Source organism: Aquarana catesbeiana, linkage group LG10, assembly GCF_042186555.1.
Source record: "Aquarana catesbeiana isolate 2022-GZ linkage group LG10, ASM4218655v1, whole genome shotgun sequence".
NCBI lineage: Eukaryota > Metazoa > Chordata > Amphibia > Anura > Ranidae > Aquarana > Aquarana catesbeiana.
Window position 1 is genome coordinate 35,595,711 of NC_133333.1, and position 23,971 is coordinate 35,619,681.

Sequence of the window (23,971 nt, forward strand, 5' to 3'; positions counted from 1 at the left end):
GCCTTGGACTGGGGTGCCCCAAGACTGAAAATATTTTTTAAGCGCACCCCGACTGGAAAAAGGTTGAGAAACAACTGGTCTAAATCTATAAATGTAAGATTTTCAAGTTCACCACTTAAGGACCACCCCACGTACATATAATGCGGCCCTTCAAAGCAGAATCATATACCTGTACGTGATTTCTTCCATCAGCTTTGGGACAGTGTGATTGGACACAGCAGGAGCCAATCAGCAGATCCGGCAGCCACCCGCTATGATTTGCTGCAGACACAGAACGGCGGTCTGCCTATGTAAACAAGGCAGACCGTAGAAAGATCTGTGATTCTGGCTAATCAGGAACACAGATGCGTCTCGAGTCAGTCCATCACCCACACAGTAAGAAAAAAAACACTCCCAGGGAACACAGTTAACCCTTTGATTGCCCCTGGTGTTAACCCCTTCCCTGCCAGTGCATTTTCTTTTAGCACCGATCACTTTATTGGTGTCACTGGTGCCCAAAGATTTCGCGTCCGCCCCCGCGCTCCAGTGAGCAGAGCAGACAGTGATGACTGAAGGTCACCAGCTCTTTGGTCAGGGAGCTATGAGAACCAAGCGAACGGCGGTGTTTGATCGCTCGGTTCTTAGTATTGTAGCTGGCAGGAGACAGATGCTGCATCTAACTAGGAAATTCTTAAAAAAAAAAAAAAAAAGACACAAATAAAATAATTCCCATACTTGTTTTAAAACAAACCTAAAAGCAAACTTTTGATCTATTTTGGATAGAGCAAGGGAGGGTTATATTCTATTTTTTTACCAAATATATGTAGCAGAATACATATTGGCCTAAATTGATGAAGAAATTTTTTTTTTTTAACCACTTGCTTACTGGGCACTTCAACCCCCCTCCTGCCCAGACCAATTTTGAGCTTTCAGCACTGTCGCACTTTGAATGACAATTGCGCGGTCATACAACACTGTACCCAAATGAAATTTTTATCATTTTTTTCCCACAAATAGAGCTTTCTTTTGGTGGTATTTGATCACATCTGGGATTTTTATTTTTTGCTAAACAAAAAAAATGGACATTTTTGAAAAAAAAAAAATCATGTTTAATAGTTTGTTATAAAATTTTGCAAACAGGTAATTTTTCTCCTTCATTGATATGCGCTGATGAGGCAGCACGGATGGGCACAGTTAAGGCGCCACGGATGGGCACAGTTAAGGCGCCACGGATGGGCACAGTTAAGGCGCCACGGATGGGCACAGATAGGTTGCTGATCGGTGGCACTGATGGGTGACGCTGGTGGGCACTGGTAGGCATCACTGCTGCCTATTGCCTTGTGTTAGAAGATCGCCGTGATCGGGACTGATGTCCCGATCACGGCCGCCGGTGATCGGGTTTTTTTTTTCCTCCTCGTGCTGTCAGCGCGAGGAGGAAAAATAGCCGATTACCGGCTCTGTTTACATCACATGATCAGCTGTCATTGGCTGACAGCTGATCACGTGGTAAGGGGTCGGGACCAACCCCTTACTCTGATCTGTGATCAGGCGAGTCTCATAGACTCGCTGATCACCGAGCGCGCCGCGCGCGCCCTGCAGGGGGCGCGCAGGCCGCTCATGCACGGGACGACGTCAATAGACGTCGTCCCGGCAATTTAGATCCGTGCTGTTGCCGTCATTTGGCAATGGCCCGGATCTGAAGCTGTTAATTTTATTGGGTATGTTTTATAGCAGAAAATAAACAATAGTTTTTCTTCAAAATAGTCAGGTTTTTTGCTTCTAGAGCAAAAAAATAAAAACTGCAGGGGTGATCAAATACAAAAAAAAAAAAAGCTCCATTTGTAGGGGGGACGGGGAGACATTTTATTTTGGTACAGTACGGCACAACCGCAGTTAAAGCAATGCAGTGCCATACTGCAAAAAAAAAAAAAAAGCCCTGGCCAGGAAGGGGGTAAATCCCTCCGGAGCAGAAGTAAAGAATATGTAAACCCAATACTTCATATTCCTGATATGTGCCTACTGTACCACATACTTGTATGAGAGTCTCTCGTTCTTTGTATTGCTTCCTTTGTGAGCTTGCCAGTTCCTCTGCTTTCCTATTAAAAAATGGACCACACTAGGCAAGAGAACATAGCATGGTCAGTTCTCTAGCCGTGCTGGCAACTCAGCCTGCTCTCCTCCAATGATTAGACCCCCCACCCCCCAGGAAGATCAGAATGCTGCCCCATTTTCTAGACTGAAGAGCCTGCAAAGTCCGTTGCAGTGTTTTGTATTTAACCCCCCCCCCCCTCCCCCCCCACAAACGCAAGTTACAAACCAAAAGTGAAATTAAGACACAGTGAGACTTTTCTGGAACAGAATATTTTATTTTATTTTGTTTACAAATGTTTCTGCTTGGCTGCTGCAACCTGTAAAAGAACACAAAATTTTAGAGGATAAACCAGAGAGTACAATGATGTGAAGGCAAGACAATGCAAGTCAGTGTAATCCAATTATTTACGTTTTGCAAACACTTTTCCTCCCGGCAGCATTTTTGCAGAAAAAAAAAAATCTGACACTTGTAAAAGTATCTAAAGCTTCAAGCTTACAGGCATCAAGAGCATGGCCATTAACTTCTTTATTTTAGGCCATTGAAATTAATGCTCAGACTGGGTTCACACTATGCCAGACATTGCATGTGATTCGCACCGCATTGCACCAAAATGGTGCAGTACCTTTTTTGGTCTGCATTGGAATAGGATCGCATGGGTGTTAACACCCATGCGATCTGATTCCACAGTTCGCACTGCGTTCTGCAAACTAATTTAGGGGTGTCATTAACTTTATATTGACACCTGCAGCGGTTCGCAGAGAGCAGTGTTTACACCAGTGCGGCTTTTAAATAGACCTCAATGTGATTTCAAAACCACAGATCAGTGCAAATTGTAAGCTCTAACGAGCAGGGCCCTCTGATTCCTCTTGTACCAAAATTGTAATGTAACTAATGTCTGCCCTCATGTTGTAAAGCGCTGTGCAAACTGTTGGCGCTATATAAAACCTGTATAATATAATAATCATAATAATAATAATAATTTGGATCTGGGATTTTATTGCAGTTTGCGACTTCATATAACAGAAGCCAATGAAAGTTGCAATGAAGTTTCAGAAAAGTAATATAAGAACCCTTTTCAAAGTCAGTGATTAGAATGGTTTCATTGTCAAAAATAGTGTGCAACTTGCCATGCAATTTTGAACTGTCAAATTACACAGAAAATCACACTGGTGTGAATGAGGGCTTTAAAAAAAAAAAAAAAGGCCTTAGAAAGCTGATGGAGTTGGGTTCACCGACTCAATTTTAAATCTTGTAATGGGCAGCAGAACAGGATAGGCTCTTCAGTATAAAAAAAAAAAAAAATACTACTTTTTTTGGGTGGGAAGATCTGGTATTGAAAAGCTACAACATACCTGTCCAGCAATTCTGTCGAGGTCCCTCTGTCCTTGTGGAGTCAGTCTGCGACCTCTGGGGGAAGAAAAAAAATCAATAAGTCAGACAACTAAATAAATGGCATCATATTAAGTTAAATTAATGACGCAGAGATAGGCAGGCAAAGACATTGTACCAGCAACCTCCTGTTTCAACAGTTGTGCCGGATGTCTAAATATGACTGTTCAGTCTAATAGGCAACCAGGGCTTTGTATTTGAGACCTGGTCAGCCCCTCTGCAATACTATTTTGTGTTTGAGACTCTTGAGTTAAGAGGTGTGGCTGTTAATCAGCTCTACCAGCACAGAGCACTGCAGTGTGAGTAGGAAGCAGTATTTTCAGAGTGTGAGGCTGGGTTCACACCTAAATTCGGATGCGGCTCGCAGCAGGGGTCCAGTGCGTCCCTGTTCTGTTTCAGGGCCAAATCTTTGCCTGAATTTGGCCTTGAAATGGAGCCAAAGACACACAGCGTTCCTGTGCAAGCTGCCACAGAGATGTGTGAACTGGCTCCATAGAGAGCCCGTCAATCTCCTGTCATGCAAATTGACGTGGGTTTCTCTGCATCGAATTCGCAAAGGTGTGAACCCAGCCTAAACCATTCCAAGAGCAAGGGGAAAAATATGCTAGAGGCAAACATGCAAGGGTGCAGAATTAAAGTGATTGTAAAAGGTTCATACAAAAAAAAAAAAAAATTCATGTCATACTTACCTGCTCTCTGCAAGGGTTTTGCACAGAGTGGCCTGATCCTCCTTTTTTTGGGGCTCCTCAGAGGCAAGTTCTCGAGTGCCCCTATGGAGATCTGCATTCCATGGGAACACTCGTGCGGGCACACTCCTGAGTCCTGCTGCTGCATCCATTGACAGCAGGACTCATCCCTGTTCCCCAGGTCACTGGATTTGACCGACAGCAGTGGGAGCCAATGGCTCCTGCTGCTATCAATCTATCCAACGAGGACAGAGTGGCTGGAGCTGCTGGGCTCGTCCCCCTCGCTGGAACGATCGTCTCAGTTAAGGAAAGGGGGGGGGGGCTCTGTGGGGTAGCAGCAGCACAGGTTTTACAACTCCTTTAAAATTCTACAACTGACTTGCCATGTTCATAAATAAGCAGTTATCTTTAACAAGGAATTATGGCGATTTCACATCGTAAATGACTGCAAAGAATATGGTTTTAACGAAACCATCTGATTTGCAAGCATGATGTAAAGGATACACAAGCTAGGATAACTCCAGGCACACCGTGACCAATGAATCAAATTAAATCCGATGTCTGAATTACCAGGCAAGACTAAAAACACATTTTATTATTCCTGCTGGTTTTAATCCACAGAACATGGCACCAAATCCACCACATTAACTATAGTGGTCGTGGCCAACTACCAGGTGATCTGTCCAGCAAGAACATGCTTTGTAAAATTAAAAAAACAGGATTTGAAATGTATTCTGAAGATGCTGGTTAGCTGCACCCTTAGGAAATTCTACTGAACAGATCACATAATGGTCAAGCTGAGGTTTAGGGATGTTAGTATTGTAGACTTTACCTCTATAGTAGTAAACAAAATCTAGAAGAAAAAAAGTACACAAAGACAAACTGATCTACTATGTACTTTGACTCAACCAATTTAGTAGGAATTTCCACCCGTGTCAACAAATAGGAACACACAGCACTTACCCATTGGGGTCTTTCTCCACCATTTTGAGCCCCTCCAGAGCCTGCATCACCTTCCTGGCCACGCTCTTGGATCCACTGCTAAAGTGGCTTGGCATGACGCCATTGCGCTGGCGACCGCCATAGATTTTTGTCATGGAGCCAACTCCGGCGCCACCACGGAGGTACAAGTGACGAACTGTGGAAGCTGAAAGAAAAGTATACCTAAAAACGCATTCAATTTCCACTTCAATTGATAGCTGCAGGTTTATCTGAAGATCAAAGAGCAGAAAATCCGACACCACGCGAACATCCACCAATTTTATCACAAAAGTATTAAACATCATTCCACTAAACCAATACTACTGGCTAAAGAACAGCATGGCTCATAGTCCGTAAACTGATCACTGCAAGGTCAAAGTGACAGGTTCTCTTTTATAGAGCATCCTCCACCCACCGAGATTTGCTTTGGCCAGAACCAACATTGTGTTAAGGACTGCTAGAGGACTTCATGCTGGCCCCTTTTGAAAGTATAGCCATGTGAAACATTAAAACTAAGTGCCTACAATAAAACCCAGTAAGGGCCGGTTAGCACGGCACGACTTTATCACGGTTTGCAAACGACTTCTTTAACAGGAGTTACCCCAAAGTAGTGCAGGAACCTTTTAAGTTGGAGTGACTTGGTCACACCGATCAGAAAAGTTCCATTGCACTTAATGGGGCACAACCTGTCAGGTGACTTTGCCTGTCAAGTTGCAGCAGTGCGAACCAACCCTCATACAATCTCACCCCTGCTCTGCACATGCTTGGTTGGGCTCTACATTTTGGCATTGTGCCAAAAATGTAGAGGTTGATCTGCAGACAGCCTATCGATTTACTGCTGCTCAGGGGCTCTAGGCTTCAACAAAATGGTAGGGAATGGCAAGAAACAGAAGCAACACTGGAGGCAACATACAGCACACTAATTTAGGAAGCATAATTATTAATGTGGAATGTAAGTTCCTTACTAGAGAACTTTTTTTTTTTTTTTTTTTTTTTTTTTTTTATCAAGTTATGGGTAAAGTTCCAGTTTTAGTGGTCGGGACTGGCAAATGGCTTGTCAGGCCTGAGCACTGCATCCTGGGAGGACTGAGGTAGCTTCCCCATACTTCATTGTACCAATAAATCACTGGAGGATAGGGGAGTGCTACTAGAACGTGTCACTTTACCCTGAATTACCTCTATCCACACCATGTTTGGACACCTAGAGTCTGCTAAAGTGACAGGATCTCTTTACCCCTGCTATGTACAGGCACCATCCCCACACCCTCCCAAACATAACCACGTAAGTAAAATAACTGCTCAACTGGAGTCCAGTAACACTGCACTGGTTTGCAGGTGCCATCCAGAAAAGCCCAGGACTACTACATTTGGCCCGCATGAGGAGACTGCACTGTGCAGATTGCACATAGAAGTCTGACCAATGCTCCACTTTAACCCAAAAGTGTTCTGTACAAAGTCCTCTTACCAGCACGGGTGTAGAACCAGTTCTCATCATAAGGTGCCAGTTCCTTGTGTTTGGCAAGTTTAACTGTGTCTACCCATTCTGGTACTTTTAGCTTTCCAGACCTGTGGAGGGGAAAAAAAAAAAAAAAAAGTTAGCCAAGCAGCCAAACCAAGAATCTTGCTACACAAAGTGTGACCCTCAAACTTTAATATAAATGACATGTTTAGTACACTTTTGCACAGAAGGCAAAATGAGGTTGATGTACAAAAGATACATCTCCAAATCTGGCATCTGTTTTCTCATTTGCATTAGGCTGCATTTATACTTTAGCTAAGCAGGTCTGGTCGTTTGAGCTTTGTTTGCAGGTATTTTTGCTTGAGTGTTTTTCTTTAGCCAATGGAAAACTAGCTGCTGGGTGGGGGAAATGAATGGACTGTGCATTTTTCAGGCAATCCCACTAAAGTCTATTGGGGCCAAAAAAGAAGAAAAGAAAAAGCGAAAGTTCGATTAAAAAGCTAACCAAGGCTAAACCTACTCCCTCCCCCCTTTATAAGCCCATTCTATCCAAAGCTGGTTACACACTAGGGAACGACCAATTATCGGCAGCCGAAATTCACATTTTTGGAAGTATCGTCACAAACGTACCCAATATTACTTCAAGGGATTTTACCGGGGTGCTGCAGGCATCACACCGATACCGTGCTTTAGAGCAGACTGTCCGCTTTATTGTAACAACAACCGATGTGGCTCAGCAGCTGCTCAGCTGTTATTACAGCCGAGCGTCCCTCTCCCACCGCTCACTCAGGAGCTACCGTCCCACCGGGAGGCCTGAGCAACAGGCTGCCCGAAGACCAGAAAAAGCCGATGTTCGTTCGGGTCTCAGATCTAGTAACCCAGACATGAGGTCATGACTTGACTTCCCAGATTACTGGCATCTTAAAAGGCGCCAGTTTTACAAAAAAATAGAAAGTATTCAAAAACGCCAATGTTGACGTTTTGAATACTTTCAAGTGCAGGGGAGGGGTTTGGGGTCTTATCCTTCCCATTAAGAGTACCTGTCACTGCCCATTACTGTCACAAAGGGATGTTTACATTGCTTGTGACAGTAATAAGTTATAAAAAAAAAAATTAAAAAAAAAGGACAGTGCAAATTTTTTTTTTAAATGTACAGAATATCGGCAGAGTATATCGGCTATAGGCCTGAGAGGTGGCCAAATTATCAGATATAATATATATATATATATATATCCGATATCAGTCGATTACTAGTACACAAGAAAATTGGGTGAACAAGCCTCTGGTTTTCCCTTGATAATTCACAGCAACTTAAAACCGAGGATGGACCTAATGTATGAAAATTCTCCAACAAAAGGCTTTTTTATTGTTTGTGATCATGCATAGTCTTTTGTATCTGACTTTTCTTGAATGAAAACAGTACACATTAAATCCATTAGTTCGGTACACGTACAGGGAAAATTTTGGAATTTGTGCAGTCCGAAATTTTCATTTGTACACACTATATGCGGACTGAATGAGATCGTTCCTCGTACAGAATTTTTCTTTCCAATTTTCTAAAAATGTGTACCCATGATTATCTATCAGAGGTGGCTTCAGTGTAGAGGGACAGCCGACAACGGATGGCCAATATTAAGCCTATGGGTGACATCACCAAGGCATTTGCAGCCGTTCGTGATCTCTCTACACAGAAGGCGCTGCTGGAGAGATCACATGACCAGACAGATGCGCCGAAATTTCAGCCGAAAATGGTGTTCTCGGCTAAATGCCGATAAGAGTAAAAAGATGCTGATAATGGCACGGAAAACCCCCTGATTCTATCACAAACTTGCAGCGATTTCGCTGTGCTTATGGAGCGTTTTAGGTTGTGTGACTCAACCCACATCAAAAACACAACATGAGTGCGTTAGTGATGCGTTTTCAATGCATTTCAAATGGGAGGTGCTCCCCCCCCCACGGTTTGAAATCATCATGGCCACATGTGGCTCCGCCCGCCTGGCCACGTCATTAATTCACAGTGCTCTGTGAATGTGAAACTACAAGTACCGTTATCCATTGTGGCTGTCAGCTTGTAGCTTTAATGAACTACCATGGCTCTGTCGAACTCATTGGTAGTTCATTCTCTCTTCCTGTCAATGAGTTTGAGTTTACATCCTGTGATTGTCATTGGCTGACAGCTGATCACGTGGTAAAGGGCTGCTGTGTGCCCTTTACCCCAATCTGTAGGACTCGGCTATCACAGTGCGCTGTCCATTTAAGCCTCCCGGCATTTGGCTATTGTGCATGTGGCAAGTAGTTAAAGGGCTACTAAACCCAGGACCCTGCATTCACTATATCTGATCTCCCACAGTACACAGAACTGCAATTTTAGTAAATAAAAAACGGCATCATTGTCTGGTTAAAGCTTATAGGAGGAGTTTTTATTTTCCTCCGATTGTCCTATGAGGATGCAGGACCCCTGACCCTCTGTCTGGACAGTGCTGATCACATGCACTCTCCCAAGAAAATAAACTCCCTAGCAAAACACACCAAACTGAGCATGTGCAGCTTGTCCCCTAGCTCTGTACTATCAGGAAATGATTAGGGGACAATGGAAGAAGGAGAGGGTCAGAGAAGACAGGATCAAACAGCCTTTTTACACAATGTGGAAGATTAACCCTTAGGTTCCAATAAGCGTGCTTTACTGCACATACAGACTGATTTTACTGTTGTGGATTTAGTAACACAACTCTGTGCATGAGGCCGGAAGCGTGCCAACTCAAAGAGAAGCTCATGTACATTTCCAAGCTACAAACTTCAAGTGACACAGCTCTCCGGTGTGAACAGGCAGAAGTGAAAACAATGGGATTCTGGATGCTGAGCTATAATATTCTCAGGTGTAAATAAAACAAACAACTGCTGGAATGTCATTCGTTGTTCCCAACAAAGCCCGAAATGTCCCCAATACAGGCAGAGAACCCGATTCCTGATGGTTTCATACAGAAGGAAAGGTTTTCAGGGAACAGAACTTACTTCTTAAGGAAAGCAGACAGGGCCCTGACGAACTCCTGCTGGTTAACGTCTTTCACTGTTACTCCGGGCATCTAAAACACAAAAAAAAAAAAAAAGAAAAATACAATCAAGCTTTTGAACCAATTATATGGTGCAAACATAACCCAAGATAATTCCCAAGTCTCCAGTGTGAGGGCTACAGGTAAACGTGCACTCAGCTTCTTTGGCCCCTGATTGCAGGAAAAGCAGCGGAGGTGATCCAGCCCCCAGCACGTGACAGAGATCACAGACCAGTGGCGGCCCATGCATTGTGGGCATGCACTGTGTCCTGATCCCACCCCGTTGTGTGGCGTAGCAAATGAATTTTCGCTATTTTCACACCAACGTTCCTCCCTGCCAATCAGCAGGCAGGTCAGTGAGACCTGTCTCCCAATTGGCCAAAGCATTAGGCAATCCTATTGGATGCCTAACACTTTGGCGGAAGAGGAGACACAGCGGAGGAAGCCCGAGGAGTCACACAGGAGCCACAGCCGCAGAAGAGCAGGAGGAGAACCTCGCCACTAAGTGCCGCCGGACCAGCCACGAGGGGGGGGGGGGGGGGGGGGGATTAGTGAAGTGACAGCCGAGCCGGGGGACGCGCCTGGCTGCATATGATGGGGCACAAGGTGGCTGCATGATTGGGGGGGTTCAGTATTTTTCAGCTTGTTTGCACGCCCCCCCCCCCCCAAATTTTTTGAGCACCAGCCGCCACTGTCACAGACACTGTTCTATAATTTTCCTCGACCTGCCATTGATTATACACAGTGCTATTATGCACTGGGCACACCCCCCCTTCACCAGAGCAGGCTAGGGGCAGGGTTGGAGGCGGTGCAGCTCTATATATTCCCTCAACCTCACATTAACATACACAGTGCTATTATGCAAGGGCCCGCCCCCCCCCCCCCCCTTCTCCAGAGCAAGCTAAGTGTGTATTAGGGGCGGGGCTGCCGATGATGTAATTAAGCAACTCGCACCGCCTCCGCCTAGAATTTTTCACGACAGAAAATAGCGTCTGCGCAGTAGGGCCGCACGATCAGCCGTTACCTGATGTAGCCGAACCGGAAGCAACGCAGTTGAAGTTTTGCATGGGTCGATTTTTTTCTTACAACACCGGTTTTAAAAAAGCATTTAAAAACGATCTTGACGTTTTGAATACTTTGAAGTGCAGAGGATGGGTTTGGGGTCTTATAGACCTCTGATATCTCCATACAGAGGACCTGTCACTGCCTATTACTATCACAAGGGATGTTTACAATAAATAAAATATATATATATATATATATATATATATATATATATATATATATATATATATATACATACATACACACACACACACACATATACACATATATACAGTCCCCGAGTTACGAATGGCCTTAAACGCCGGCCACTTGTGCTCCATGGTGGTCCTGGATACCTCCAGACACTTCCCATACAGCAGTACTACATGGCCAGAAGAGCCCCAGATAACATAACAAGCGCCCAGAACATCCCACATCCACACACAGGCAGACATTACACTTACAAATGCAGCATTGCGACTTACAAACAAACCTACAGTCCCTATTGTGTTCGTAACTCGGGGACATTATATATATATATATTTTTATATTCTCTCACACACAGAGGTTAGACTTGTCTTTTTTCAACCTCACCTACAATGTAAGTAAAAATGTTAAATGTACAGAATATCAGCCTGAGAGGTTGGCGGAAATATCAGCACCGAAAAAACGATAATCGGTCGATCCCGACTACAAAGTGAGGGAATCCCCGGATGTCACCAGAACTTGTGTCCCCATCTGGAGAAGTTCCCTCTATTCCTGTTCTGGGGACAACCCAAAATGTGGGATCCTTTGACTTTTAATAATGGTAAAAGTACAAATAGAGGGGGATGAATCTCCCTAATGGGGGGCACAGGCAGCAATAAAAACTGACAGGGGGTCTAGGCTCTCCAAAACTAAAGTTTCACCTTTAGAGACACAGAAGGGAAAAACACAGAGAAGTGGTAAGTAGCCCTCTTACTATAGACAGATGGTCCAGTAAGGTAGGTGCCCGCAGTGAATGGACACTTCCTAGGAGGAGGAGGGGATGTCTCAGGCCTGTATACAGATCTATGGCCGCCCTCTCTCTCTCTCACACACACCATGTGCCTCACACTACAGCCGGATGTGGAGCACAGACAAGAGAACACACTACACCCACCCCGGGCCTACTCCTCTACCGCGAAGCCACGGCTAGTCCCCGGCCTCGAGTCAGTCACGCCGCCCACGAGCTCAACCCCGGAGCCGGCACAGGCCTCAGGAAACACCGCGGCCTACCGTGCGACACCAGGCCGCGGAGACCACCAGCAACTCCGGACCACACAGCGCTCCACTCGGCCCACCTACAGACATACAACGAGCCGGTTCAATCCCCGGGAAATCCCGGTAAATCCGGCCTCCGTTAGGCCCGTAATAGGCCTCACTCACCTTCTCTCTGTGAAGCCGAGAAGGGAAAAGGGATCGACGGGGTCTCCCGAGCGCAGAAGAAAGGGAGGGCGGCGAGGTCACGCCCCTCTCTGAGAGCGGGTTTTCAGATTGGACGGCGAGGCGGGCTAAGGGGCGTGGCTATGCGTCTCATGCTGGAACGCAGCGGAGTAACTTCCTGTATGGTGGCTGGTATGGGGCCAAAGCAGTAGTGTTTGATTTATAAAACCTGCAGCAGAGAATCGAAAGAGAAGGGATGGGAGCTGTTATTGTTTTTTTAACTTTTTTTTTTTATTGTTCATATGACAATTATCCATTTGACCTCCAGTACAATTAACCTCCCTTCATGATCAGGCCATTTTTTGCGTAACTTTAACTGACAATCGTGCGGTCACGCAACACTGTACACAAATAGAGCTTTCTTTTGGTGGTATTTGATCACATCCGCGTTTTTTTTTTTTTCTTTTGCGCTTTAAACAAGAAAAGACCAACAATTTTGAAAAAAAAAAAAACAGTATTTTTTACTATTTGCTATAAAACATATCCAATAAAAAGTGTAAAAAATAAAATTTCCTCCCAAATTTAGGCCGATATGTATTCTGCTATATATTTTTGGTTAAAAAAAAAATCAGAATAAGTGTCTATTGACTGGTTTGCGCAAAAGTTATAGCGTATACAAACTATGGGATATATACTGGAATTTTTTTTCTTTTACTAGTAATGGTGGTGATCATTAACTTATAACAGGACTGCACTATTGCGGCAGCCAATCAGACACATAACTGACACTTCTGACACTTTGTGGGAACCAGTGACACTAATACAGTAATCATTGCTAAAAAATATGCACTGTCACTGTACTAATGGCACTGGCTGGGAAGGGGTTAAACATCTAGGGCGATCAAAGGGTTACATGTGTGCCTAGCTATTGTTTATGTGTGTACTATGTGTGCTTTCACTAAGGCATGTGTTTTGCAGGGAAACGCACATCCCCACTGTCAGGACAGAGTTCTGTATTGTTTACATAGGCAGAGCTCCATCCTGTGTCTCTTCTCACCGATCAGCAGGTGCTGGCGGTCAGTCATTGGCCGGTGCTGGCGGTCAGTCATTGGCCGGCACCCGCTGATCGGCTTCTGCTGTGACTAATTACAGCCAAATCTCTTGGCAAACCCAGACATTACCTTGTAAATGTAGCACTGACTCATGTTCTCACTGTGCCTGCGTGGGTTTCCTCCCACACTCCATAGACATACTGTTAGGTTAAAGTGGACCTTCAGTCATTTTTTCAGCTTTCCATCTATTAAATCTTCTGCCCTTGTTGTTGTTTTAACTTTGGATAGTAAAACATTTTTTTTCTGCAAGTAAATACCTTATACAGCCCACTTCCTGTTTCTTGTCTGGTCATTAGCCGGGGCTTAGGACATGATGCACAGCTCTCCCTCTCACTCTCCTGAGACTTTGCCAGGACGGGAGTGGGGATGAGTCATAAGAGGGCCAATGAGAGCTGCAGAGCTGGAGGTGTGTGTCTGTGTAAGTCCAGGAAGTAAATAGACAGCAGCTTCAGCTGCCCACAGTTAAAATGGTTGCAGCCACACTCAGTGGAGAGAGATTTCTGCAGCATATTTGGCAAGTACAGAATCACAGTATATATGAAATAATATGCAAAGTGGTTGGAGGGAAGCGTCAGAATGGCAAAGATGTTTTTATTACAAATTATGTGAGCAGACTGCAGTTCCTCTTTAACTGTCTCCTGTCTAAATTGGTCCTAGTATGTGTATGTATGAATGTGTGTTAGAGACCTTAGATTGTAAGCTCCTGGGATGTCAGGGACTAATGTGAATGGACAATATATATGTCTGCCTAAATTCACGGTGCTATATAAGTACCTGTAATAAATAAATAATAAATTACTGTGCTGTACATAGCCTGTGCAGAGAGTGGAGCTATGGGAGGGGTCCAGCAGACTCCACCCACTACAGGCTGCCTGCAGAAAATGACAATAGGGGGCGGAGACAAGACCAGTCACCCTGCACAGGGAGAGAGAGCAGCAGTGAGCGGTCTTTAGGAAGGAAAAGTCTCACACTGGATTACTGCACAGATCAACATTTTTTCTACTGACCTTATTCTTCTCACTGACCACCAATGTAGAGGGCATTCTTCTCACTGACCACCAATGTAGAGGGCATTCTTCTCACTGACCACCGATGTGAGAAACATTTTTCCCCACTGACCTTATTCTTTCCACTTACCACCAAAATAAGGGGCATTCTTCCTACTGACCTTAATCTTCTCACTGACAACCAATGTAAAGAATATTCTTCCCACTGACCACCAATGTAAAGAATATTCTTCCCACTGACCACCAATGTAAGGAACATTCTTCCTATTGACCTTATTCTTCCCACTGACCACCAATGTAAGGAACATTCTTCCTACTGACATTATTCTTCCCACTGACCACCAATGTATAGAACATTTTTTCCCACTGACCGCCATTGTAAAGGACATTCTTCCCACTGACCACCAGTGTAAGGGACATTCTAATCAATGACCTACAATGATTTATTGTAGCAGGGGTTTCCTGAGATTTTAAAATTCATTTTGGGGTAATATATAATACTGTATATATAAGATTGATTACGTTTGTGATGAAATCTCTACTCTACAGGTATCTCCCCCACTTAACACCCCATGTCAACAGGTACAATCAACACTCCCCTTATTCAAGCCTGCTATTATAAACAAGGTTGCTAAACCCATTTCTATTGCCCACCTCACCACCTGCCCCCTGGGCGCTGTTCCTGCTCAAATACTACAGTCACCCTCTGACTCTATCCTACACTCTGCAACCCACATCTTAAATCTCTCCCTCTCTTCTGGCATATTCCCCAACTCTCTAAAAAATGCACTGGTCACCCCCATATTTTAACCACTAAGTCACCGCCCACCGTCATATGACGGTGGAACGAGGCTTCTGTTGTTCTGGGAGGACGTCATATGACATCCTCGCCCTCCCGAGCCACTAGGGGGCGCGCGCGCGTGCCCGCTGCGTCGCTCGGGACCCGGTGCGCGTGCCCGGCGGCCGCGATGTCCGCCGGGCACCCGCGATTGCCGGGTAACAGAGCAGGAGCGTGGATCTGTGCATGTAAACACAGATCCACGTCCTGTCAGAGAGGAGAGGAGACCGATGGCGTGTCCCTTGTACATAGGGACAGCGATCGGTCACCTCCCCCAGTCAGTCCCCTCCCCCCACAGTTAGAATCACCTCCTTAGGTCATACATTAACCCCTCGAGCGCCCCCTAGTGTTAACCCCTTCCCTGCCAGTCACATTTACACAGTAATCAATGCAATTTTATATGTATAAATGTGAATGGTCCCAAAAATGTGTCAAAAGTGTCCGTTGTGTCCGCCGCAATATCGCAGTCACAATAAAAATTGCAGATCGCCGCCATTACTAGTAAAAAATAAATAAATAATAAAAATGCTATAAATCTATCCCCTATTTTGTAGACGCTATAACTTTTGCGCAAACCAATCAATATACGCTTATCGCAATTTTTTTTTACCAAAAATATGTAGAAGAATACATAATGGCCTAAACTGAGGAAAAAATTTGTTAAAAAAAAAAAAAAAAATTGGATATTTATTATAGCAAAAAGTAAAAAATATTGTGTTTTTTCAAAATTGTCCCTCTTCTTTTGTTTATAGCGCAATAAATAAAAACCGCAGAGGTGATCAAATACCACCAAAAGAAAGCTCTATTTGTGGGGAAAAAATGATAAAAATTTCATTAGGGTGCAGTGTAACATGACCGCGCAATTGTCATTCAAAGTGCGACAGCTCTGAAAACTGAAAAATGGCTTGGGCAGGAAGGGGGTGAAAGTGCCCCGTATTGAGGTGGTTAAAAAGCCGTCCTTGGACCCTACCAATCTTAACAATCTACATCCTATATCCTTGCTCCCTTTTTCTGTAAACTCCTTGAACGCCTGATCTACAACCAACTGAGTGACCACCTCATTAAGAATAACCTTCTTGATCCCCTTCAGTCTGGATTTTACCCTCAGCACTCAACAGAATCTGCTCTATTAAAACCCACAAACGACTTACTAACAGCAAAAAGTAATGGACACTATTCTGTACTCCTACTTCTGGACCTTTTGGCTGCCTTTGATACAGTTGACCCCCTCCTCCTCAAAAAACGTTATTCCTTTGGTCTCCGTGACTGTGCTCTTCGCTGGCTCTCATCCTACCTATCCCACCACACCTTCAATGTCACTTACAATTTTACTTCCTCCTCTCCTCTTCCATTCTCCGTCGGGGGACCCCCAAGGTTATGTGCTTGGACCCCTTCTATTTTCAATAGGAGTCTTTCAACATCATTTCTGCGCTAACGACACCCAAATCTATCTCTCCACCCCTCAGCTCACTCAATCAGTCTCCCCACACATCACTAACCTACTAACAGACATATCTGTCTGGATGTCACACCACTTCCTCAAACTCAACTTGTCCAATACCGAGCTCATAGTATTTCCTTCCCCACGTGCCTCTTCCCCTGACTTGTCTGTCAAGAGCAATGGCACAACCATCAACCCATCCCCACATGTCAGGGTACTAGGTGTTATCCTGGACTCTGAACTCTCCTTTCGGCCCCACATCCAATCACTTTACAAGGCTTGCTGCCTCAACCTCCGCAATATCTCCAAGATACATCCTTCTTAACCAATGAAACCACAAAGCTCCTGATTCACTCCCTGGTTATCTCTCGCCTCGACTACTGCAACTCCCTCCTCATTGGCTTACCTTTAAATAGACTATCCCCCCTTCAGTCCATCATGAATGCTGCTGCCAGACTCATCCACCTTACAAACCGCTCAGTGTCTGCTACCCCCCTCTGCCAATCCCTCCATTGGCTGCCACTCACCCAACAAATTAAATTAAAAATACTAACAATAAGTTACAAAGCCATCCATAACTCTGCCCCCAGCTACATCTCTAACCTTATCTCACAATACAAATCAAATCGTTCTCTTCGTTCCTCCCAAGACCTCCTGCTCTCTAGTTCCCTCGTCACCTCCTCCCATGCTCACCTCCAGGACTTCTCCCGAGCCTCTCCAATCCTTTGACATTCCCTACCCCAATCTGTCTGACTATCTCCTACTCTATCATAGGTGTGCGCAGCCTATTGCATTAGGGTGTGCACCTCAATGCTCATCACATATGTGTGTGTGCATGTGTATTTATACTGACGGTGTCAGTAGGGCATGTAATTGTGTCGGTAGGGCACTTGATGGTGTCAGTAGTTTTTATTTTTATTATTTTTTACAAATTGTTTTTATTTTATTTTATTATTTTTTTTTTTTTAAATTTCGGAGCCCTATTAGGGGGCTTTGGTGAAATATCAGGGGTTTAAACAGGGTGATCTGCGCCACACAGGGTGATTAGGGTGTGCCCAGGCACACCTGGCAAAACCTGTCCGCACGCCTATGAGCTCTATCCACTTTTAGGCGATCCCTGAAAAGTTTTCTCTTCAGAAAAGCCTATCCTGCCTCCACCTAACAGTACTTTCATTTTCTTCATCAGCTCATCCCCCAAAAGTTATTACCTTTTGTATCACTTGACCCTCCCTCCTAGATTGTAAGCTCTAAGAAGCAGGACCTTCTGATTCCTCCTGTATTGAATTGTATTGTAACTGTACTGTCTGCCCTAACCTTTTAGAGCACCACACAAACTGTTGGCACTTTATAAATCCTATATAATTAAAATAATATATATATATATATATATATATATATATATATATATATATATATATATATATATATATGTATATATATACAGTAAATGTAGTAGGCACTCTGAGGACTATCTAAAGAGAGTAGAAGTAATTGCAAGATATACAGTATATATAAATTGATTTATTTTTTCTTCTGGCTTTCTGGCAGATTTTCTATTGCTGGTCTTACAATAGTATCTGTGGTTGTATTAATCTGTATACAATACATTGGGTATATACCTTTTCCATTTAGAATGAAGCTTTATCAGAAGAACAACAGTACATCTTTGTAGCACTTGGCTGATAGTTCCACAATCCATATTCTAATGACCAGGTACGGAGGTGACCATCTGCTGGGAGGTGATATGCAGTGAAGCATAGTAAAGGTGGCAGAGAAGGAGATAAGAGTCCTCATTAGTTCAGGCCAATGAGTCTCACCTGTGTAGGGGTTTCCTCATTATCTATCAGTATTGGGATATAAAGCACCATGAGCTCTGAATACATATTGGATTGTGTTTTGTAACTGAGAGTAGCCAGATGGTTTTCTTTCTGATGGTTGAAGGAAACCCTGCCTGGGAGCAGTGTTGCCAACCTATCAGATTGAAATTTACTGACACGACACCCAAAATTTACTGGCACAGCCAAGTTTTTACTGGCATTTCCAAAAGTTACAAAATTACAGTTTTATGTACAAATTTCAGAATTTCACAATTTTCATTTAGACTACAAACAAGTACAATATGTAATTAGCAATGTGATTTAAGGTAGATAATAAGGCAAAAAACATATTTCTTATTTTATTTTTGCTATAGTAAGTAAGTATCTCAGGGACAGGACTCAGGAGGGCAAGAAATTAGAATGGGCGGCACACACATGAAATTGACTCTCACAGTGATACCGACAGCAGTGTGCAGCAGTACAGATTACCGGCACGACACGTCCCCTCCTGAGTCATAGTGACAGTCTCTCTCCAAGCCAGGTGGTCCCTCCAGTCCAAACAGCACTGATGGTCTCACTCCTGGCCTGACTTGCTCCCATCCCGCAGACCCACACACAAGGCTCTGGCCGCTCTGCTTGGTTCCCTTGCACCATGACATCACAGGACATGCTCAGGCACCGCCTCCACCAGAGCCACCCGAACCCACTGTAGCAGGCACTTGTATGGTCTTGGCTGGTTCCCGGCCGAGCATCACAGACATATTTTTTACTGGCAACCTTTTCTTTTTACTGGCATTTACTGGCAGGAGAAAATTGCCTGATTTTTACTGGCTGCCAGTAAAAATACTGACGGTTGGCAACACTGCCTGGGAGAAACTTGAATGCCAGTATTAAAGCAGAGTTCCACCCACTTTTTAAACTAGATCTTAAAGGAGGAAAGCCTACCCCTCCACCACTAGTTTTTGGATTTTTTTTTTATTGCTCCTTCCTACCTTGATTGAAGAACCTTGTGTACTTCCGCCCCAGCATCACCGCGGCTCAGGGCGTCATTTCCTGCTGCTCGCCCGCTGCCTTCTGGGACCTGTGTGTGTCCCAGAAGATGACGGGGCCATTCGGGAAGCACCGTGCAACTCACGCATGCGCATGCGGTGAAGCCTGAAGGCTCTACTGCCGGTTTCCCTTAGTTAAAATGGTGGCGGCTGCACCCAATCCGATCAGCCTCGGGAGGCCAACATCGCGGGCTCCCTGGACAGGTAAGTGTCCTTATTAAAAGTCAGCAGCTACAGTGTTTGTAGCTGCTGACTTTTAAAAAATTTTTTAGTGTGGAACACCGCTTTAAGGACTATCCTTACTTACAATGCTAACCCCCTCTATGTCATGAAGAGCTGCTGACCTGAGCACCTTCGGTTGCCAACCCACAACAAGCATGCAGATAAAGGCTTCTAAGCCCTCCTGATTTGCATATTGTTCTGTGTCGCTCAGAAAACACTGAAGCCAGAGACAGCCTGGAATTTTCAAAAGCAGGCCAGCAATGGCGGCCATTGTATTTCTCTAATGACAGGTCTACCTAAAGCTGAATGTCAGGAAAACGAAAAGTCCTTTGATTCTCCTGGAGTTCAGCTTTTAGACTGAACTCCACTATTTAGACAAAATCTACACTTGCAACACATTATGGCCAGTAGATGGCGCTGAGAAGCTTACTTATTTACTATCACACTCATCACCATCTCATCTAGTGGCCATAATGTGGTATTTTCCCTATTGTGGCTCAACTTTCTTTTCTTTAACTTCAGGTTGCACCTTCGCACCAGTTTTTGCATGATTCACTGTTTGGCTGTTATTTTGACTTTATATTTATATATTGAATCTATACCGTCTGAATCACACTATTGGGACTAGTGTTGATCCTTGCCTCTGTTTTAGGTGATAACAGTGACAGAGGGGGATCACAATGTACAGTAAATGTTACTGCATCAAATGTATAGTTATACTTCACTTAAACCCCAGGCCATTTGGCTGGCCAAAGACCAGAGCACATTTTGCGATTCGGCACTGCGTCGCTTTAATTGACAATTGCGCGTCGTGCTAAGGGGCTCCCAAAGAAAATTGACGTCCTTTTTTCCCCACAAATAGAGCTTTCTTTTGGAGGTATTTGATCACCTCTGCAGTTTTTATTTTTTGCGCTATAAACAAAAATAGAGCGACAATTTTGAAAAAAAAACGCATTCGTTTTTACTTTTTGCTATAATAAATATCCCCCAAAAATGTATAAAAAAACAATTTTTTTTCTCATTTTGGGCCGATACGTATTCTTCTACATATTTTTGGTTAAAAAAAATCGCAATAAGCATTTATTGATTGGTTTGCACAAAAGTTATAGCGTCTACAAAATAGGGGATAGTTTTATGGCATTTTTATTAATAATTTTTTTTTTTACTAGTAATGGGGGTGATCTGCGATTTTTATAATGACTGCGACATTATGGCGGACACATCAGACAATTTTGACACATTTTTGGGACCATTGTCATTTTTACAGCAATCAGTGCTATAATATTGCACTAAATACTGTAAAAATGACACTGGCAGTGAAGGGGTTAACCACTAGCTGGCTGGGAAGGGGTTAAGTGTGTCCTAGGGAGTGATTCTAACTGTTAGGGGGCGTGGCTACGTGTGACACATCACTGATCATAGCTCCCAATCACAGGGAGCTATGATCAGTGACAGTGTCACTAGGCAGAACGGAGAGATGCTTGTTTACATTAGCAACTCCCCGTACTTAAGCTCTGTGAGACGATCGCGGGTATCCCTGCGGACATCGAGTCCGTGGGACCCGTGATCCTGCTCACGGAGCTCGCGGCAGGGTCGTGCGCGTGCCGCCGGCAGAGCGCACGCGACCACACGGCGGCAAATTCAAAGGGACGTACCTGTACGCCCATTTGCCCAGCCGTGCCATTCTGTCGACGTAAATGTACATGCGGCGGTCGGCAAATGGTTGTCAGTGGAGCAACTATTCAAGCACTGGGTTGAATAGCAGCAAGTATTGGACATCTTGTGCCCCAGTTAATTAAAGTGCAGGACCATAAAGTACAGAAAGATACCTGTTGATCTTGACAAAAAAATATATATATTTCTGAACTAGAGAACACCTTTCCCTCTCCTCGTTTTCACAACCTCAGACGAGGTGTTCTGCAGTCTAAAGGTAGCAAACACTATACAATCTGATTGTACAATCCTCTTTAGATCTACCACAAACTATATTACAAGGGCTTGTGTGCATTCCTCCCAACTGTCCCTGATTTTGATGGACTGTCCCTGATTTGGAGCAATGTCCCTCTGTCCCTCATTCCTCCTCATTTGTCCCTCATTTTGGTCTGATCTATAAAGTTGTATATAAAATGCACTTTTTATCTATCGAAAAAAGTGTTTCCCAGTGCTAAGCCTTCCATCCAATGTCTAAATTGCTGCATTTGTAATTTCCAAAAGCCAAACTAAAGGAATAGTAGTGATAAAAAAAGTACTTAGTGGGTTTAATCAATAGTTATTTTGAACAATTCTCCTTTAAGGGGGCGTGGCAGGGGGTGTGTCCTATGCCTGCATACTTTTGCTTATAGGGGTCCCTCATTCCCATCTCAGAAAGTTGGGAGGTATGTGTGTGATTTGATACTAAATTATTGGATTGTTTAGGGTTGTCTTCATATTACACAGTTTTAGTAAATCTGAAGTAGGTTGTAGAGTTGTGTACGGCCAGCTTAAGAGATAACCCGGGAGGGCTGATTAGACTGCTTGAAATAAGACCGCAATGTGCACAGGACACAGGAAAGCTCCAGACAGGATTTTTAAACATTTTTTTACCGAACAGATATAACAAAACGATTCAAATGTATATATATGCCGGACCAAAAAGGAGCATAGTTAGAATGTACATTAAACATTGCTATGGTTACATATATTACCCAACAGAACTCCAGCAATCATATGCCTTACATTTGGCCAGCTTGGCTCGAAGTATCCATTTGTGATATCCAATGGGCTGCTGGGGAGGCTGTAATTCACCATAGTAGTCCATGCTACATACAGTGATAGCCATGATTGTCCGGGTTCTGTGCGAGTGCCTTCCCCTTTGCACACTTAAAGCAGAACTTCACCCAAAAGAGGAGGTTCCAGTATTCTGCCTCCCAGGGGCGTTGCTAGGTCTACAAAAGATCTAGGGCTAGAGCCCATAGCAGCGTAGTAAAGAAAGTCATACGCTTGGGCGGGCATTCACATGTATATACAGTAATATACATGTGTATGTATGTATATATCCCCAGAGAGCCCCCCACACTTACATCAGGGTCCCCAGAGAGCCCCCCACTTACATCAGGGTCCCCAGAGAGCCCCCCTTACATCAGGGTCCCCAGAGAGCCTCCTCCTTACATCAGGGTACCCAGAGAGCCCCCCATTTACATCTGGGTCCTCAGAGAGCCCCCCTTACATTAGGGTCCCCACAGAGCCTCCCCCTTGCATCAGGGTCCCCAGAGAGCCCCCCCACTTACATCAGGGTCCCCACAGAGCCTCCCCTCCCCTTGGGGACCCCTGCAGAGACTCGGGGCTAGGGGAACCAGATTCGGGGCTATAGCCCCAAAAGCCACCCCCTAGCGACGCCACTGCTGCCTCCTATCCCGCTTCAACTTTAGACACATTAAATAATTGTTTGGGGAGCGGGTACCTAGTTTTGATAGGTACCCTCACCCACTTCCGTTCAGATTGCCTAGGCAAACCAAGCAAAAAGTTCAGCCCCCCCACCTTCGCAGCCTCTTGGGACACGTCTCAGGTCCCAGAAGACTGCAGTACCATTCACAAAGTGCAGTGCGGCTCTCGTATGCGCAGTGAGAAGCCGGCTGTGAAGCTGCAAGGAGTCACAGACAGCTTCCTATACTATAGCTGCTGGCACCGGGGATCTGAAGACCAGTGAAGAACCAGCTCGGGTGAGGACTGTGCTGGATCCTTGGACAGGTAAGTGGTCTTTAATTAAAAGTCATCAGCTACAGTATTTGTAGTAGTTTGACTTTTAAATTTTGGTTTCTAGAGTGAAGATCTTCTTTAACACAGGGGGTCGCTCACTCTGCACCTCCATCATTTAACCTGTTCCCGACCAGCCGCCGGAGTTGTACTGCAGCAGAATGGCACGGGCAGGCAAATCGTCGTTATGTTACGTCGCTCCTTAAGGCGGCCACTAGAGACAGCGCGCACGCAGCTCACCTCTGGAGCCGATGGGAGTGCCCGGCGGTCTCGATGACCACCGGGCTCCCGCGATCACTTGTAACATGGCTAGAACTGGGATCTCTGTGTGTAAACACACACAGAGATCCCGTTTTTTTGAGGGGAGAAGTGACAGATCGTCTGTTCATACAAAGTATGAACAGCGATCTGTCATCTCCCCTAGTCAGTCCCCTCCCCCCTTCAGTTAGAATACACACTAGGGAACACAATATACCCCTTGATCGCCCCCTAGTAACCCCTTCACTGTCAGTGACATTTTTACAGTAATCAATGCATTTTTATAGCACTGATCGCTGTATTAATTCCAATGGTCCCAAAAATGTGTCAAAATTGTCCGATGTGTCCATCATAATGTCGCAGTCATGATAAAAATCGCAGATCGCCGCCATTACTAGTAAAAAAAACATA

At 44.5% G+C, this 23,971-nt stretch overlaps 1 protein-coding gene across 1 annotated transcript; it reads right to left on the reverse strand.

Annotated features, from left to right (window-relative positions):
* Nucleotides 1–2,324: 2,324 nt before the first annotated feature.
* RPS19 (ribosomal protein S19) lies at nucleotides 2,325–12,172 on the reverse strand. The gene is made up of 6 exons (XM_073601983.1): nucleotides 12,088–12,172; nucleotides 9,599–9,669; nucleotides 6,593–6,693; nucleotides 5,110–5,293; nucleotides 3,424–3,478; nucleotides 2,325–2,387 (listed from the first exon to the last, which is right to left on the reverse strand). Exons 2-6 carry the CDS (start codon nucleotides 9,667–9,669, stop codon nucleotides 2,358–2,360), a joined length of 441 nt encoding a protein of 146 aa, XP_073458084.1. The 5' UTR covers nucleotides 12,088–12,172; the 3' UTR covers nucleotides 2,325–2,357.
* Between the last annotated feature and the right edge of the window lie 11,799 nt (nucleotides 12,173–23,971).

What these genes read in the sequence shown, in the direction of transcription:
- RPS19 (XM_073601983.1), bottom strand. Translation starts at nt 9,669, where the DNA reads ATGCCCGGAGTAACAGTGAAAGACGTTAACCAGCAGGAGTTCGTCAGG. An exon ending in CTGTCTGCTTTCCTTAAGAA is followed by an intron (nt 6,694 to 9,598) that starts GTAAGTTCTGTT and finishes TCCCCTCCACAG; the next exon opens with GTCTGGAAAGCTAAAAGTAC. An exon ending in TCGACAGAATTGCTGGACAG is followed by an intron (nt 2,388 to 3,423) that starts GTATGTTGTAGC and finishes GTTCTTTTACAG; the next exon opens with GTTGCAGCAGCCAAGCAGAA.